Source organism: Fukomys damarensis, unplaced genomic scaffold (assembly GCF_012274545.1).
Source record: "Fukomys damarensis isolate Sample0158 unplaced genomic scaffold, DMR_v1.0_HiC HiC_scaffold_33, whole genome shotgun sequence".
NCBI lineage: Eukaryota > Metazoa > Chordata > Mammalia > Rodentia > Bathyergidae > Fukomys > Fukomys damarensis.
The window spans coordinates 2,894,164-2,907,899 of record NW_022900945.1 but is presented as its reverse complement, the minus strand read 5'-3'; the positions used below and the strand labels follow the sequence as shown (position 1 = coordinate 2,907,899).

The following is a 13,736-nucleotide window of genomic DNA, read 5'->3' as shown; positions in this document are numbered from 1 at the left end:
TGGTCTATCAAGTTAAAAAAGCATTAGTTCATAAAGGGAGGGTTCCCTGGAGTGTGGTTTAAAAAAAAAAAAAAAAAAAAAAATCACCAAATATCATTAGAACGGTAACAGCAGCAAAATTTGTGCAGAGAAAAAAACTTAGCAGGAACTAACCATCTTGGTTTTCAAACAGTGGAGAGGGGACGAGGGTATGGGGGTGTGGGTGTGTGTGTGGGTGTGTGGTGTGTGTGTGTGTGTGTGTGTGTGTGTGTGTGTGTGTGTGTGTGTGTGTGTGTGTGTGTTTAAGGAAGCAGATTAGCGAGACGGAAAGTCAAAATGACAAAGCAGAAAACGCACAGGCGGCAGATGACCCTGAGCTGTCTGCTGGGTGTGCCCCGAGAGCAGTGACCCCAGCAGCCGTCCCCGGTCCCCCTCCAGCTTCCACCCACTCCCTTCCCTCCACGGCTCAACTTCCGTGGGAGTGTCTAGGCCAACAGGAACTAAACGCGGCTATAGGACATGCAGGCTGCGGAAGGTGGTGGTGTGAACCCGGGAAGACACGCGGCTGTGTTCTCAAGTTAGAATAAAAACAATACCACTGTTCTGTCCCCAAGTCACTTTACAGGCGAATTAAAGAAAACCCAGAGCCTGGGCCACATGCGGACGCAGCTTTGTCTGAGAACAGGCCACTTGTGCTTGGGACCAAGCAACCAGGTAACCAGGCGGCAGGGCCTGGGCCACACGAGTACCGCTCCACGCTCACCCGGAGGGAGACGACCTGCAGGACCCCAGGCCCCAGGAGCAGGGGCGGCGGTTACCTTGTCGTGCTCGTCGATGGCGCTGAGAATGACCTGCGCAGCGTCCTTGGCAATCTGCAGCTGGGTGTCGGTGACTGCAGCGCCGTGGTCTAGCATCACCACGATGTGCTTGGACTGCGGCCGCACAGTGGAGACGTAGATGGGTCTGGAGGGAGAGGAGCTCTGGTCAGTGCTGCTTTAGGAAACAGGGCTCAGGCCACGCCAGCGGGGCGCATGTGCTCCCAGGGCCGGGGAGGGCGGCAGGGAGGAGGCCAGGTGCACCGGGAAAACACTGCCCAGGCAGCAAAGGCGGCCCGCAGGACAGGGTCACGGAGGATGCTGTTAAGGACCCAGCCCTCCAGGAGGGGCTTCTGCTCAGTTACCCATGCCTCTCTGCTGCCCCCTCAATGTTCAGCTGCAGGGAATGAGCTGGGGCCCCAGAGGGAAGGATGGTGCGGACCCAGGAGCGAGCGAGCTTTTTTGCTAGGACCCAGGAGCTCTGAGCAGGTCTGAACACAGGTCTGGCTTCTCTCTCCTTACAGAAGCAGCTCCTTCCCTCTTGGTGCCGAGTCAGTCGTCACGGGTCAGCCATCAGCGCCCCAGCACAGCCCTGAAGCCCAGCTATCACTCCATCCACACCTGCGTTTCCCTGTGACGCGTCAGACTGCGGCTGAGTCCCAAAAGCCTGGGCAAGAACTAAGAAATACAGGCCAAGTGCACAGTGACAGCTCTCAGGCCCGAAGTCCTCCCTAAATTCCAAAGGACTCCTGCACATTCCTAGCTGGTACACCGGGCCGCAGGGAGCGCAGAGAGGAGCTGGCCACAGAGCAGAGCGACAGGCCGTGAGGGGAGAGAAGGGAAGGGCAAGGCCTGGCCACAGCCGGCCAGCTCAGAGGGGACTTTCTGGGTCCTCCAGGCCAGGGCGAGGATTTTACTTAGAAGGACACCTACCTACCTTCCTTCCTGACTTCCTCTCTCCCTCAGAGCTCGAACAGGTGAAAGGGACACTCAGGAAGAGAATGGTGGGGGATAATGAGGGACAGGCTCAGCTCTCTCAGCCCAGGGCAGGAGGCTCCAGGGTTAGTTGAAGCCCTCAGGCTCGAGGTGCAGGGAAATCGTCTACGTTGGGGCAGGTGGCTCAGACTGAGTCCTGCTTTCCTTGTGGGCTGGGCCTTATGCACTCTGGGCCAACTAATCTCCTTCTCAGGAGCGGCTAGAGTCAGAGGACCCCAGAGAGAAGCCAACTTGAAGCTAACATCTCGACATCCGGTCCAGCAGCCCCCACAACCAAGTCCCCTACGGTGTCTACAGAGGCCAGGAAGAAGTCAAACAATGGGGTTCTAAGAGAAGCAGAAGTAAGTTCCTTTGGGATAAGGTGGAAAAGGTACCCTTATCCTATCCTATCCTACCCTACCTGAACCTATAGTCTCCCCACGTCTCCTGTGTGTGGAAGGGGACTGGATCACGGATGCTACACCCACCAGTGGATCCATCCCTGGATGCATTCGTGCCCGACTGTGCTGTAGGAGGTCACTGGGGTGTGACCTGGAGGGGTGTGCTCTGTCCCCACCTCCTCTCCTCTCTCTCTGCTTCCTGACCGCCATGAGGTGAGCAGCTCTCCCCCACCAGACCCTTCTGCCATTCTTTTTCTGCCTTGGAGCAACAGGCCACAGACTGAAACCGAGAGCCAAAGTGAACCTCTCCTCCTTGAAGTTGTGGGTGTCGGGGATTTTGTCCCAGCGATAGGAAAGTGTCTGAGACAGTCTAGAACCCATGCAGAGAGGGCAGGAAAGGGAAGCTGCAGAGACTGTTTACCTAGACTCCAGAAGATGGCATGGAGTGCGGGCACCAGGCAGGGCAGATGTTCTGGCACCAACACTGACACCCCCAATGGGAACGTGTGGCACTCAAAGCACAGCATCTCTGCCCAGGGTGTCCTGGAAACCACAGCCTGGTCACACAAAGCATCCCCGCTCCTCCACCATAGCTACTTGTATGTACACTCCCAAGCCACTTCCCTGGAGAAGCTTGACAGAAGACTTCTAACCCAGGGTGTTCTGAACCTTAAAACCCCCGGGATGAAACTGGGAAATTCACTGTCACAGAGAGGGAAGCTGAGAATCCCCAACTCTCCTGCAGTCATTATGGTGCTACGGCTATCCTACTGGAAGACCGTTCTTTGGACGGCAGCAGACACTTGAAGCTCAAAACACTCCCAGAACTTCAAATGAGCCAACTCCATCAGTACAGGATAGCTTTATTTGGTTTGGCTTGTTTGACATTTCTGATCATCGGCCCTACCCACACCCACGGAGGGTGTCGAGCGGGAAATCATTTTGGAACAAGTCCGAGTCTCTGCAGTGCCAAGACAGGGCGGTGTGTGGAAAGGGGGACTCGAGACTTTGTGTAGATCACTGAGTGTGTGGGGGCGGTGCTGGGTATCGAACCCAGGGCTTCCTGCATGTTGGACAAGATCTCTAGCCCAAACCCCTTCATGTAGCTCACCTGGAGCCACAGCTAAAAACCACAGCAAGTAAGTCTGCATACCTACTGCGGTGCTCGTAGCTGCCCTTACACCGGAATTTGTGTGCGGGGAACACAGTGAAAATCCCTTCTTCCGAACTGAAATATTGCCACTTGATTCCGGGGTTGGATTTCAGGTTGTCTGCAAGCACTGGAGTGGGGAGGAAAATGAAACAGAACTGTCAAACCAATAGGTGCCCCCGGGCAGGTGCCTTGCGGAAACTGCTTGTCATGGGAAGAAATCCAACAAAAAACAAAGCTGTACACGTCCCACAGAACGTTTTCTTACGGTCTCGTTTAGGTGAGACCGTTCTCCGCAGCCTCGCAGGCCGATGTTACACCAGTGAGCCCTGGGTTGTTTCTCGTGTACACCGCTCTTTTTGCGCATTCTGCCCTCCCCAGGCATTTGATTCCCAGGGACCCAGTGATGCTCACAGGCCCTGTGCAGAGGGACGAGACCTGTGACTTTCACCTTGGGTGCCTTGGCGCCCTTCCCAGGGGAGACAGAGGCTGTCACTGCACCCTGATCAGCACCCAGGGTGCTCTTGGGGCTATGGTTCCTGCTCTGGAGCTGAAAATGCTCAGTGAGCTCCCACAGCTCATCAAAGACGTCCTCAGTGCACACCCGGGGTTCAGCCAGGGTGTCCTGCCTCCTGTGTCCTCCGCCGTGGTGCTGCCACCACCCCGGGCTCAGCCTTGTGCACCATGCGCACAGCCCCGCCCACAGCAGCAGCCCCCCTCTGAGCTTGTGTCCTTCTGTCTGCTCGCTTTGCTTTGCCATGCACGGATCGCTGCTTCACAGGCTGCAAGCCACGCAAACCCAACCTCACCGCGGCACAGCAGAAGAGCACAGGCAGCAAAGGGGCAGGGCAGAGCTGCACGGGGAGAGCAGTGCACCCTGCAGGGAGGAGGAGGCAGGAGGCCCCGTCCCTCAGGGCGGCGACAGCGCTGAAGTTGGGCTTGACTGCGGCCACAGCACACAGCTTCCTCCGGATGCCACTGCACGTTTGCAAAACCAAATGCCTCACGCCCTAGTTACCATGCGCCGCTCGGAGACATGCAGGGCCCTCTGCTGCCACCGTGCCCTTCTCTTCCTGCGCAGCCACCCGAGCTTCCCCACTGACATCACATCGCCTCACCCTCCTCCTCCCTGGTGAATTCCATTGCTGTGCTGGGCCTGGCACCCCACTTGCCCAGTCTCAAGCCACACCTGCCCCCTAAGTGTCCCGTCCATCTTTCTTGAACAAATTCAAGTGCAGGCAGCGGGGGCTGCGGTCACATCCGGCTCTTCTGACCCCAGGCGCTCTTCCAGCCTACCCCAGCACACCGAGTTCTGGGTGGGGCAGTCACAATGTCGCCGTTCACACAAAGCTTAGAGTGGGGGTGGACTCTGAAGAGCTGGGATCAGCTGAAACTGGGATCCAGGTGCTCCTCCCTCCCCACAGGGCACTGTCTGCCCCACCCCCTGGAATCCAAGAGGTGTGGGCAAAGAGATCAAAAGGATCAAATTCATGGTCACAACCCACAGGCCAAAGGAGGAGAGCAGAACTCAGCTCTACACCTCTTACTGATTACTGGGGTCTCACTGACCACGTGGGTGAGGGACAGGGACCGAGAGGGCAGGATCTCCCTGCCTCTGAGATGGGCAGGGATGGGGCTGCGTGGGTGCCTAGCACCCAGCACAAACATGGTGGGCACACTGCATGACAGCACGTGGCCGAGAGCTGCAGGTGGGGCCATGGAGACCCAGAGTGCAGCGTGAGGGGTGGCTGCGGAGCCCTGCTGTGCTGTCCCTTGCTGAGGACGGCCCTGGGGCGTGGGACAGGGGTGGACTATTTGTCTCCTCTCCCTCGCTCCGTGTGAGGCACTGACATTTCAAGCTTTATTTACTTTGCAGACATCTTCTGGCTGTTAGCAATATGCTTTCTTTTAAAGCCAGGCAAATATTTTGATTGCTTTCCAAAAATTAACAAGCATGACAGCAATTAAAACCCTGCGTGGGCGTGTAAGTGCCAGCTCTGCCCCACTTCTGGCAGGTACAATCGCGGGGCTGGTGTCAGTGCTGATTCTACCTGTTCCTGGCACGGGTCCGTAGTGGGCAGCTGAGCTAAAGACCCGGGCCAACCACCCTCCTGCTCTCTGCCGACCACCAATTTTCAAAGAAGGAAACACGTCACTGAGGTACCGCACAGCGCAGCCCAGGCCACCTGCCGGCTCCAGGAACTTAAGCTGAGGCTGCCTGGGGTCGGGGCAGGAGGGTCCATAACACAGAGTGCAGCACGGGGCATTGACCGTGCCAAGTCTTGTGCCCACACTCCCACCCCATTGGGCCAATCTAACAGGACAGTAACAGCCACACTTCAGGACTAACCACCCAAGGCCCTCTGCCATGCAAGTTTAAATGGCCAGCTCAGCACAGAAACCTCTCTTTGGTCTGGTACAGTGGCCACAAACTTCAGTGAGGATTGAAAAGAAGTACTTCTGGGTCTGCAAACCACATTCGCTTTATCCAAGCCATTTGAGTTAGGCACAGAGAGATTGTACGGCATGCACAAGACCCTGAGTTTGACTCCCCAGCACTGCCAAAAACTGTAAATCAATACGTTTAAGCCAGGCATGGTGGCATATGCCTACAATCCCAGCACCCAGGAGGCTGAGACAGGAGGGACTCCATGCGTTGGAGCCCAGCCTGGGCTACACTGTGAGTTCAAGGACAGCCTGAACTACATAGTAAGACCCTGTCTCAAACAGCAACAAAACAAAAGTCACTCAACTCAGTCATCATCGGAGAAGGCGGCCACAGTCACGTGTTAATGAGCGTGGCTATGCACCAATGACAGGAAGTCCTCCTCTAACAAAGCCACTCAAAACACAAGGAGTGCAGAAGTGCAGCGCCCCCAGGACTCCTGCTCTTTTCCCACCCGACACACCGAGGAGCACATTTCACCCGGGAGCAGGGATGGTGCATGGCCTGTGACTCAGAGGCAGACATGAGCTTGCAGAGGTTTCTGGAGGAGCCCAGGCCTCTCGCCAGCCAGAGGGGAGCAGAATCCCGCTGGCGACTGCGACTGTGTCCATCTCTGCCTGGCGTGGCGACCAGCACAGGCGGGGAGACGGTGCTGGCACTGCTCTGCTTCTGGGTCTGGGCCACAGCCCTTGCTGTGCTGACCTCCCTGGGTTCCCGCAACATCTGTACAGTAAACAGGCTCAGGAAGCTGGGAAAGGGGAGCAATGGGTGGAGAATGATTCAAAGACAAATCGGCTGCATCTCGGCTGGAGCGTCAGTCTCCCACAGAAGACCCCCCCCCAATGAAGGACTAGCCAGGGATGAGGTCCCAGACGCAGGCACACCCCGAGGCCCTATCCTGCCCAGATCCGGAGGCGAAGGCGTCCCTGAAGCTACCCAGCCTCTGAAACCCTCTCCCAGGCCCCTCTTCCCACCTTCCGCCCAGTGCCCTGGGTGCTAAGGTGGGTACTAGGGCCTGGCCCCAGGTCCTACTCCCAGGCTCACAGGTTCCCCAGGGCCAGAAATGTACCTGACCCCACCCCACTCCTGGAAGTAGGGGCGCTGCGGTTGTTTCCCCTTCACAGGCCCTCAGGGGGAACCTACACTTTTATTCCTTGGACTCTAAAGTCTTGTTTTCCTCTGACACCAGGTTCAATGAAAGACAAATACCCTCTGCACACCTCGCCAAGATTTCCAGCGCTAACCACCCCTTCTCCAAACACCACAGCCTCACTCCGGAGACCTGCCAGCACAACCAGCCTGGGACCACTCCTGGGGCAGAGAAGGTGGAAAGCCAGGCCCGGGATGCTTTCTGGGGTCCCACGTGTCAAGCGCATCCACAGGACAGGTCAAACACGTGGACCGTACGGGCTCTCAGCGAGGCCACTTTGCCCACAGCCACCACACACGTTTCCTGGACGCTGCAGCTCCTTCCTTCCGTATGGACCTCTGAGTTTCCTCCTGCTGCACAGGTGCAGAGCAGACTTGCTCGAGGTGGGGTGGGGACGGCGGCGCAGCAGAGCTGCCTGGCCCTGCTCCTTTCAGGACACAGTTCTTCTGTGTGTCAGAGATGTGGCTGAACGAACAGGCCCGCAACGGGAGCACGCACTCGGGCATCTCCACCAGTTACCAGGGTAACCAGAAGTAAAGAACTACGTAAGGGAACCCAGTAGAAGGAGACACGGCACGAAAAGAAATGCCTTTGTGTTTTATCTTGTGGAAAAGTCAAACTGCTGAGCACTACAGCTGGGGGTCTAAGGTCGCAGGCTGGCCGTGGGCACCTTCCACACCGGCCTTTGAGGGCAGAGGCAGCAGTAACGCAGCCACATCATTCGGACGAGAGGTGGCTTTCCCACGGCTGAACAGCTAGGTGCCCCGGACAGCTTCATCGGCTGTGGGAGCTCTGCAGGCTGAGGCAGGAGCCTTAGGACCAGTCCCCTTTCACGGTCAACGCGAGCAAAACTAAGGAAGCCTTCTGCATGTCCGCCCAGCACGATTCTGCCCTGTTCAGCAGATGCTGGTACTCACCCACTAGAAGGAGGAGGCCAGTCAACAAGGGAAGCGTCTCAAGCAGCAGCACTACTCCTGGGAGCTAAACCCCGGAAGCTGCCTACTGCAGGGCACCGTAACTCGGACTGTGCCCAGAGCCGGCTGTGAGGAGAGGACCCCTCAACTGGCTGTTTACAGAAGTGAGTCTGGCCGAAGCCTATGTGCCGAGGTCAGAGTAACTTGCACCCAAATCCTGTTCACACAGCTAAAACCGTCTAACCAGGGGACAATGCTCTAACTACAGCACGTGTTTTGTCTACTGTGTTCCCAAGCCGAGACTGCTTTGTCTTGGCCATGATGAGCCCTGGTTACATTGGTCTCCACAGAAACCGCACAACTGCGCATCTTCTCACGCAGCCCCACCCCTGCACGTAGCCCACCTTTACCCCATAAAAATCAGTGCCTCTGTTGGTGCCTTGGCATTGGTCATCCCGGCACACCGCTTTCTCTCCTAGTTCTGCTTTTATGCTGGGCAGGAAACCGGAACCTAACTGCAGGGTCTCCAGTAGCTTACATGTCCCTCCGTGGATGAATGGATAAAAAATGGGGCTCATACACATGGAGTGCAACGCTGCCGTGAAGAGGGGTAAGCTGGAGCTCTCTGTGGAAGAATGGATGCACCTCGAGACCAGAAAGCTAAATGAAATCATCAGACATGCAAAGTGCAATACTGCAAGGTTTCTTCTACATGAGAAAACTAAACTATGAACAGACCATGGAACAAAATAAGACAGACAACTGGAAACGGGAAGGGGACCAGAGAGGAGAAAAGGACAGGGAAGAGGAGGTATGCATCAAGAGTGAGGGTGCTCACATACCGACTCCCCACGATGCATGCGGTCACTGCGTACCACAAACGTACAGAGCGAAAGTAGAAATTTTTAAAGAGAAAAGGTTCGTCATTCAAGGCCGGCGGGCACTCTGCATCGAGGCTCTACTGCACAAACTGAAATGCCAGTCACAGCCTGCGGCTGCTCCCCCGGCACACCCGCAGCCACCCTCGCCCCGCAGCCCCGAGTGTCCTCCTCCCAGATCCCCCTCTGCCCTCCTAGCCGGCCCCACTGCACATCCACAGCTACCTTTCTGGTCCACCTGTGTGGCGGGCCCTTGTATAAAGCGGCCCTGAGGCCTGGGTCGTCTCCTCCACCCACTCTTCACCCTACTGGCACTTTTTACTTTCACAGCTGGCCTTGAACTCTTGATCCTCCTGCCTCAGCCTTCCAGGTGGCTGGATTACAAGGTGGGCCATGGGATGTGGCTTAGTTAGCTTTTTTGTTTTGTTTTGGGTAAGGGAATTGAACTCAGGACCTTGTGTTTGTGAGGCAGGCGGAAGAACCACTGAGCAAAATCTGTAGCAGTTAGCTCTTTTTTGGCCTTCAAGTTTTGTATTACAATTTCACCGTCTCAGAGGTCCCTCGTTGGCCACTCTGAGCTCACTCTGTTTCATTACCCAGTGTCTTCCTTCGTGGTGAGACTTGGGAATGTTCCGTGGATTCCTGTGTGGCTCTAGCACTCCTGTAACAGGACAACACAGATCTCCATGCAAGCCCCGAAGAGCGTGGGTGAGGACAAATACTGGAATACGTCTGGCCAATGCCCCTCAGAACCTTGGTGGCTGCTCACAGCAGAGGAGCTGGCATTTCCGTCCAGGGAGACAGCTGTCAAAACCTCCGGATTCAGGCTCATGGCTGGGGGGGTGCTGCTCTATGCCATGCCCTGGGAGTGGTGTGGACCTGTCTCGTAGGACTCGGGGGTGGACAGTTCATCCCCACTGTGAGACGCTGGGCTGGGAGGATGAGCTATGGCCCTCAGGGTGGAGAAGTGACTGAACACTGGAGGCTACGTATGAACACAGAGTTAGCTGCAAATAAAGATAGACACGCACACCCCCTGTCCTCTCCTTCAGGACTCTCCAGGGAGAGGCCTTCACTGGATGTAGGCCCTGCCCTTTGTAAAAAAAAACAAAATGAAACACTGCTTTTTTTTTTACAAGTTAGCTTGCCTTGAGTAGTTTGTGGTAGCCACAGAAGGCGGCCTACGACAGTCAGTGCTCTGTGCAGTCTGGACGGAAAGCACCAAGCGGCGTTATGACATTTTCAGCAACCACTGTGTGAGATACACAAAACAGCCATGAGTTCCCAGTGACAAAGTCACCAGCAGGACCAGTGTGCTGCTGCCAAAGGATGCAGGTGAATTCAAGGCGAGGGAGAGTAAGGACTTCTCATCGTTCGTGAGGGTCTTACTTCCATGCAAGGACTGCTGGGCAGTGGACAGGGTCTGTGGACACCAGGGTTCAAACCATATTCTCCCACTCTTAACATCCACATGGTCAGCCCGGCTCACCGAGGAGGCTCCACGTAAGGATGATTCCTGTACTGACCACCACGGGGCACGCGGACTTGGGAACAGCCACACACAGGGACAGTAAGACACCAGAGCACGCGTGGGCCCCGTACAGCAGCCCAGAGAAGGCTGAAACGCTTCTGAGCATCAAAACACAGAAGGGCTCTGAGGAAGAAAGACAGGCAGGATGTGCTGCTCCTGCCAGCCCTCTCTGGAGTCTCCTCCTCCTCCTGGATTCCTGGGGGCCAACAGGGGATGGGCAGAGACAGACTCAGATCTAAACTGTAGGAATGGCTGCGTGCATTCCAGACATCCGACTTCCACCATTGCCACCTTTTAACAGTAAGTTCTGTAAACCCAATCTAATTTGTCATTTTATAAAGGGGACACTGAAGCTGAGACATGAGTGACTTGCCCGCGACAGTGACTAAAGTCCATGGTGGTGACAGCGAAACTTTCAGAGCTTTCACTGACACAAACAGCCCGCTGTGGCCCCAAAGCACAGGTCTGCCACCTGCTCCAGGTCAGCTCCAGTCACGGGCTCCCAGGTCACCAGGCTTCCTTTCCTCCCTCCTGCCCTGCAGGAGTCCTGGTTATGGATAAAGCACAGAGCTGGATCCGCTCCGACACTTTCCACTGCGCCTGGGGAAGATTTCCAGAGGCAGAGGGGAAAACCCGGTGACGGGGTGCGCAGGACAAGTGCTCTCAGCCGGGACCTCCTGTTTGCGCCCGGCGTGGCCCAGTGGGTGAGGAGCAATGTGATGTCCACTCTACCCAGCGCTGACAGAGGACAATCATAAACTGGGGACGGGCCTTCCAACAAAAGCTCTATCTTTCCTGTCTCTCTCCACTGTAAGGACTTCAACAAGGGGTCTACTCTGCCTTCAGTTCTCCATGCTAATTCTAGGAGAAGACGGACACTTCTGTAATAGCACTGGCTTATTTTTATTCTACCACAGGACACAAACTGCTATCAGATGGGCAGCTGAAAATCCTGCCTTCCCCTTTCGGGTGTTCGTTCCTCTTGTGTTTAGGTCTCCAGATCCACAAGCAAAGCATACCAACTCTGCGATCCTTCCAACATGTGGTCCCCAGATATTTCCTTTCTAACATCACAGTGCACATCTAGCTGGTGCCTCTCATCTGCCAGTCAGGTCAAAACAAACAGGTCCCGTCTGCCAGGAGCCTTGCCTGCCCTCTTCAATGCTTCTACCACCCAGCGCAGAGCAAAGGTGGGTTGCAACTGCTTATTGTTGGGCTGGGGCTTTGGTTTTTGACAACAATGCTGTCAATACTGCCAACAATATTGAGGTGGGGACAAGCAGAACATGCTTGTGCTGGAAACCTGTGGACTCCATCGAGAGAAGGCCAGGCTGATTCCCAGGCCAACACCCCTCAGCCAAACAGAGCGGCCTCCTGCAGCCAGAGAGAAAGGTCCAAATGCCTCCTAAATACACCGAGGTGCAGACGCAAAGCCACAGACTTCTCCACAGAGCAGCATCATCGCAGCACCGCTCCTAACAGAGTGTGAAACAGCAAGCACCCTGCGGGGGAATAACACAAATGAATGTCCTGAGGATTCCAAATACAATTTCTGGCATTAGCCCGGACCTAGCGTGCCTCCAAGCAATGAGTGCTCTACCACGCATCCTGGGACCCCTGGACTGTTTATGGTGCTCTGGAAGTGGTCAGCGTATTAGGTATTTCACCAGACACCAGGAAGCTCATGATTCTCACTGGAATTCTTTCTTACAACAACCCTATGTGGCAGGTTTTATTTATGATTCAGGAAACCAAGGCAATGGAGAGGTTAGGTTTTTGAATATGGAATAGCAAGAGCCACAACTGGAGGCTGACCAAGCAGAGAGCACTGTTCCCATTCTATAGCTAAGGGTGCTCTGGTTCAGAAAGGAAGAGTGAGTTGAGCCCAGAGCCCGGAATAGGATCCTGACGGTGTGGCCCAGAGCACCGCTACCCCAGAGCATGCTGGGTAGAGCCCACCACCAGAGCCGAGTTCCTGGCACACACCAAGTGTGCTCCTAGGACAGCTCGGCGCACCCTTCCTACGTGTGTGTGTGTGTGTGTGTGTGAGTGTGTGTGTCTGTGTGTGTGTGTGTGCGACTAAGGCGAAGGAAAGAAAGCAAACCTGCTCAGCTCTGCTTTGTTCCGAGATCCCGGTTCTTCAGGTCCGCTCTAGGTTCATTGAGCAAATGGCCCTTCCGTTCTGACCCGAGGCGTCCGCTTGAGGGTTCCAAGGATGGAGAATGACTCTGGTCTCCTCAGCTGCGAACCTGGAGGACCCACAGCCAGGCGCTTCCCAGATACTCACATAAAAGTTCACGGAACAAAAAGGAACAAAAACAGGGTTCTCGAGCCGGACTGATCATCACGATCAGTTCCTGAAACCTCCAGATCCTAAGTTTCACCAAGCCAACCCTAGGGTTTGCTACGTCTGGGCTGGGGAGGATGAGGAGTGTTTGTTTGTTTGTTTGTTTGTCTGTTTTAAACAAAGCATGGGGTCAGCTAACCCGGGAACTGAACCCGTCATCCCATCTGCATAGTCCTCCTGTCTTTAGCAAACAGAGTTTCATTTTCCTAATTGAAGACGTGTTTGCAGCAGGAACAGCAGGAGACCCCCACCCTCAGCCTGTGCTGGTAGAAGGGCAGAGAGTGCGCGTGTCCCCCACGCAGTGACCCCTGCGGGCTCCGCCGGCCACTCCCGCGCACTCCCTCCTCGGTGACCTTAGGCCCCACATTCCTTCTCCCCAAGCATTCTGCTCCTTCCCTTCCCTTCTCAAAGTGCTTCCTGATTACACCTGTTAGTTATCGGACACAAAGTAACAAAGCCAAACCATAGTCCAGCCAAAGCCAGGCCCTCTGACCCTGGCACCAGGCTCTGGTAAGCTGCAGCTCGGTACTGTTAGTGACGCTGAATTTGTTAGGCGAGGATCCGGGCTGCACTCCACAGCTCGGCCCCTGGATCGTGAGGCCCTGAGTTGCCCACCCGGGCTCGGCTCTGCGGTCAGGCCAGGCACACCTGGCCGGCCCTATGCTTCCTCTTCGTCCTCCTCTACAGACCCGGGCGGAGCTCCTTCCTGGAGCACGGCGATCACAGGGACATCAAGCAACAAGGCTGGGACCACTGTGAGCCTTGAGCTGCTCTGAGCTGGCATTTGGGACACGGTGGAAAGCTGGAGAGGTGATGCGCCTGGCTTTGGACATAGAGAATTTCTAGCCTCGGCAGGCAGGCAGGCAGGCAGGCACGGACAGACACAAGTCCTTCTCCAGGAGGGAGGACATCGGGCCAGCGAGGGGACACAGGACGCTTCGCGGGCGCATGTCACACCTGCCGTCCGGCCAGATTCATGACTGCTCTGTCTGATGCTAACATCTGCCCTTGAAAACCACGTGAGGAGGGAAGGAAAATGCAAAACAGGTTCAGAGGCAAGAATCAGTGATACTTTTCTCGTGTGTGCCGTGCGTGTGGGCTCAGCAGAGCCAGCCTCGCAGACGGAGAAGGCCACTGCGCACAGCCGGTG

At 55.8% G+C, this 13,736-nt stretch overlaps 1 protein-coding gene across 1 annotated transcript in view; it reads right to left on the bottom strand.

Moving 5' to 3' along the window:
• Positions 1–13,736, bottom strand: part of Cachd1 (cache domain containing 1) — a 135,177-nt gene that overhangs the window by 41,417 nt on the left and 80,024 nt on the right. The window contains exons 5-6 of the mRNA XM_010605231.1: positions 3,324–3,450; positions 798–942 (exon numbers count right to left, since the gene is read on the bottom strand). Coding sequence (XP_010603533.1) covers positions 798–942; positions 3,324–3,450 — 272 coding nt within the window. The remainder of the gene's footprint in view (positions 1–797; positions 943–3,323; positions 3,451–13,736) is intronic.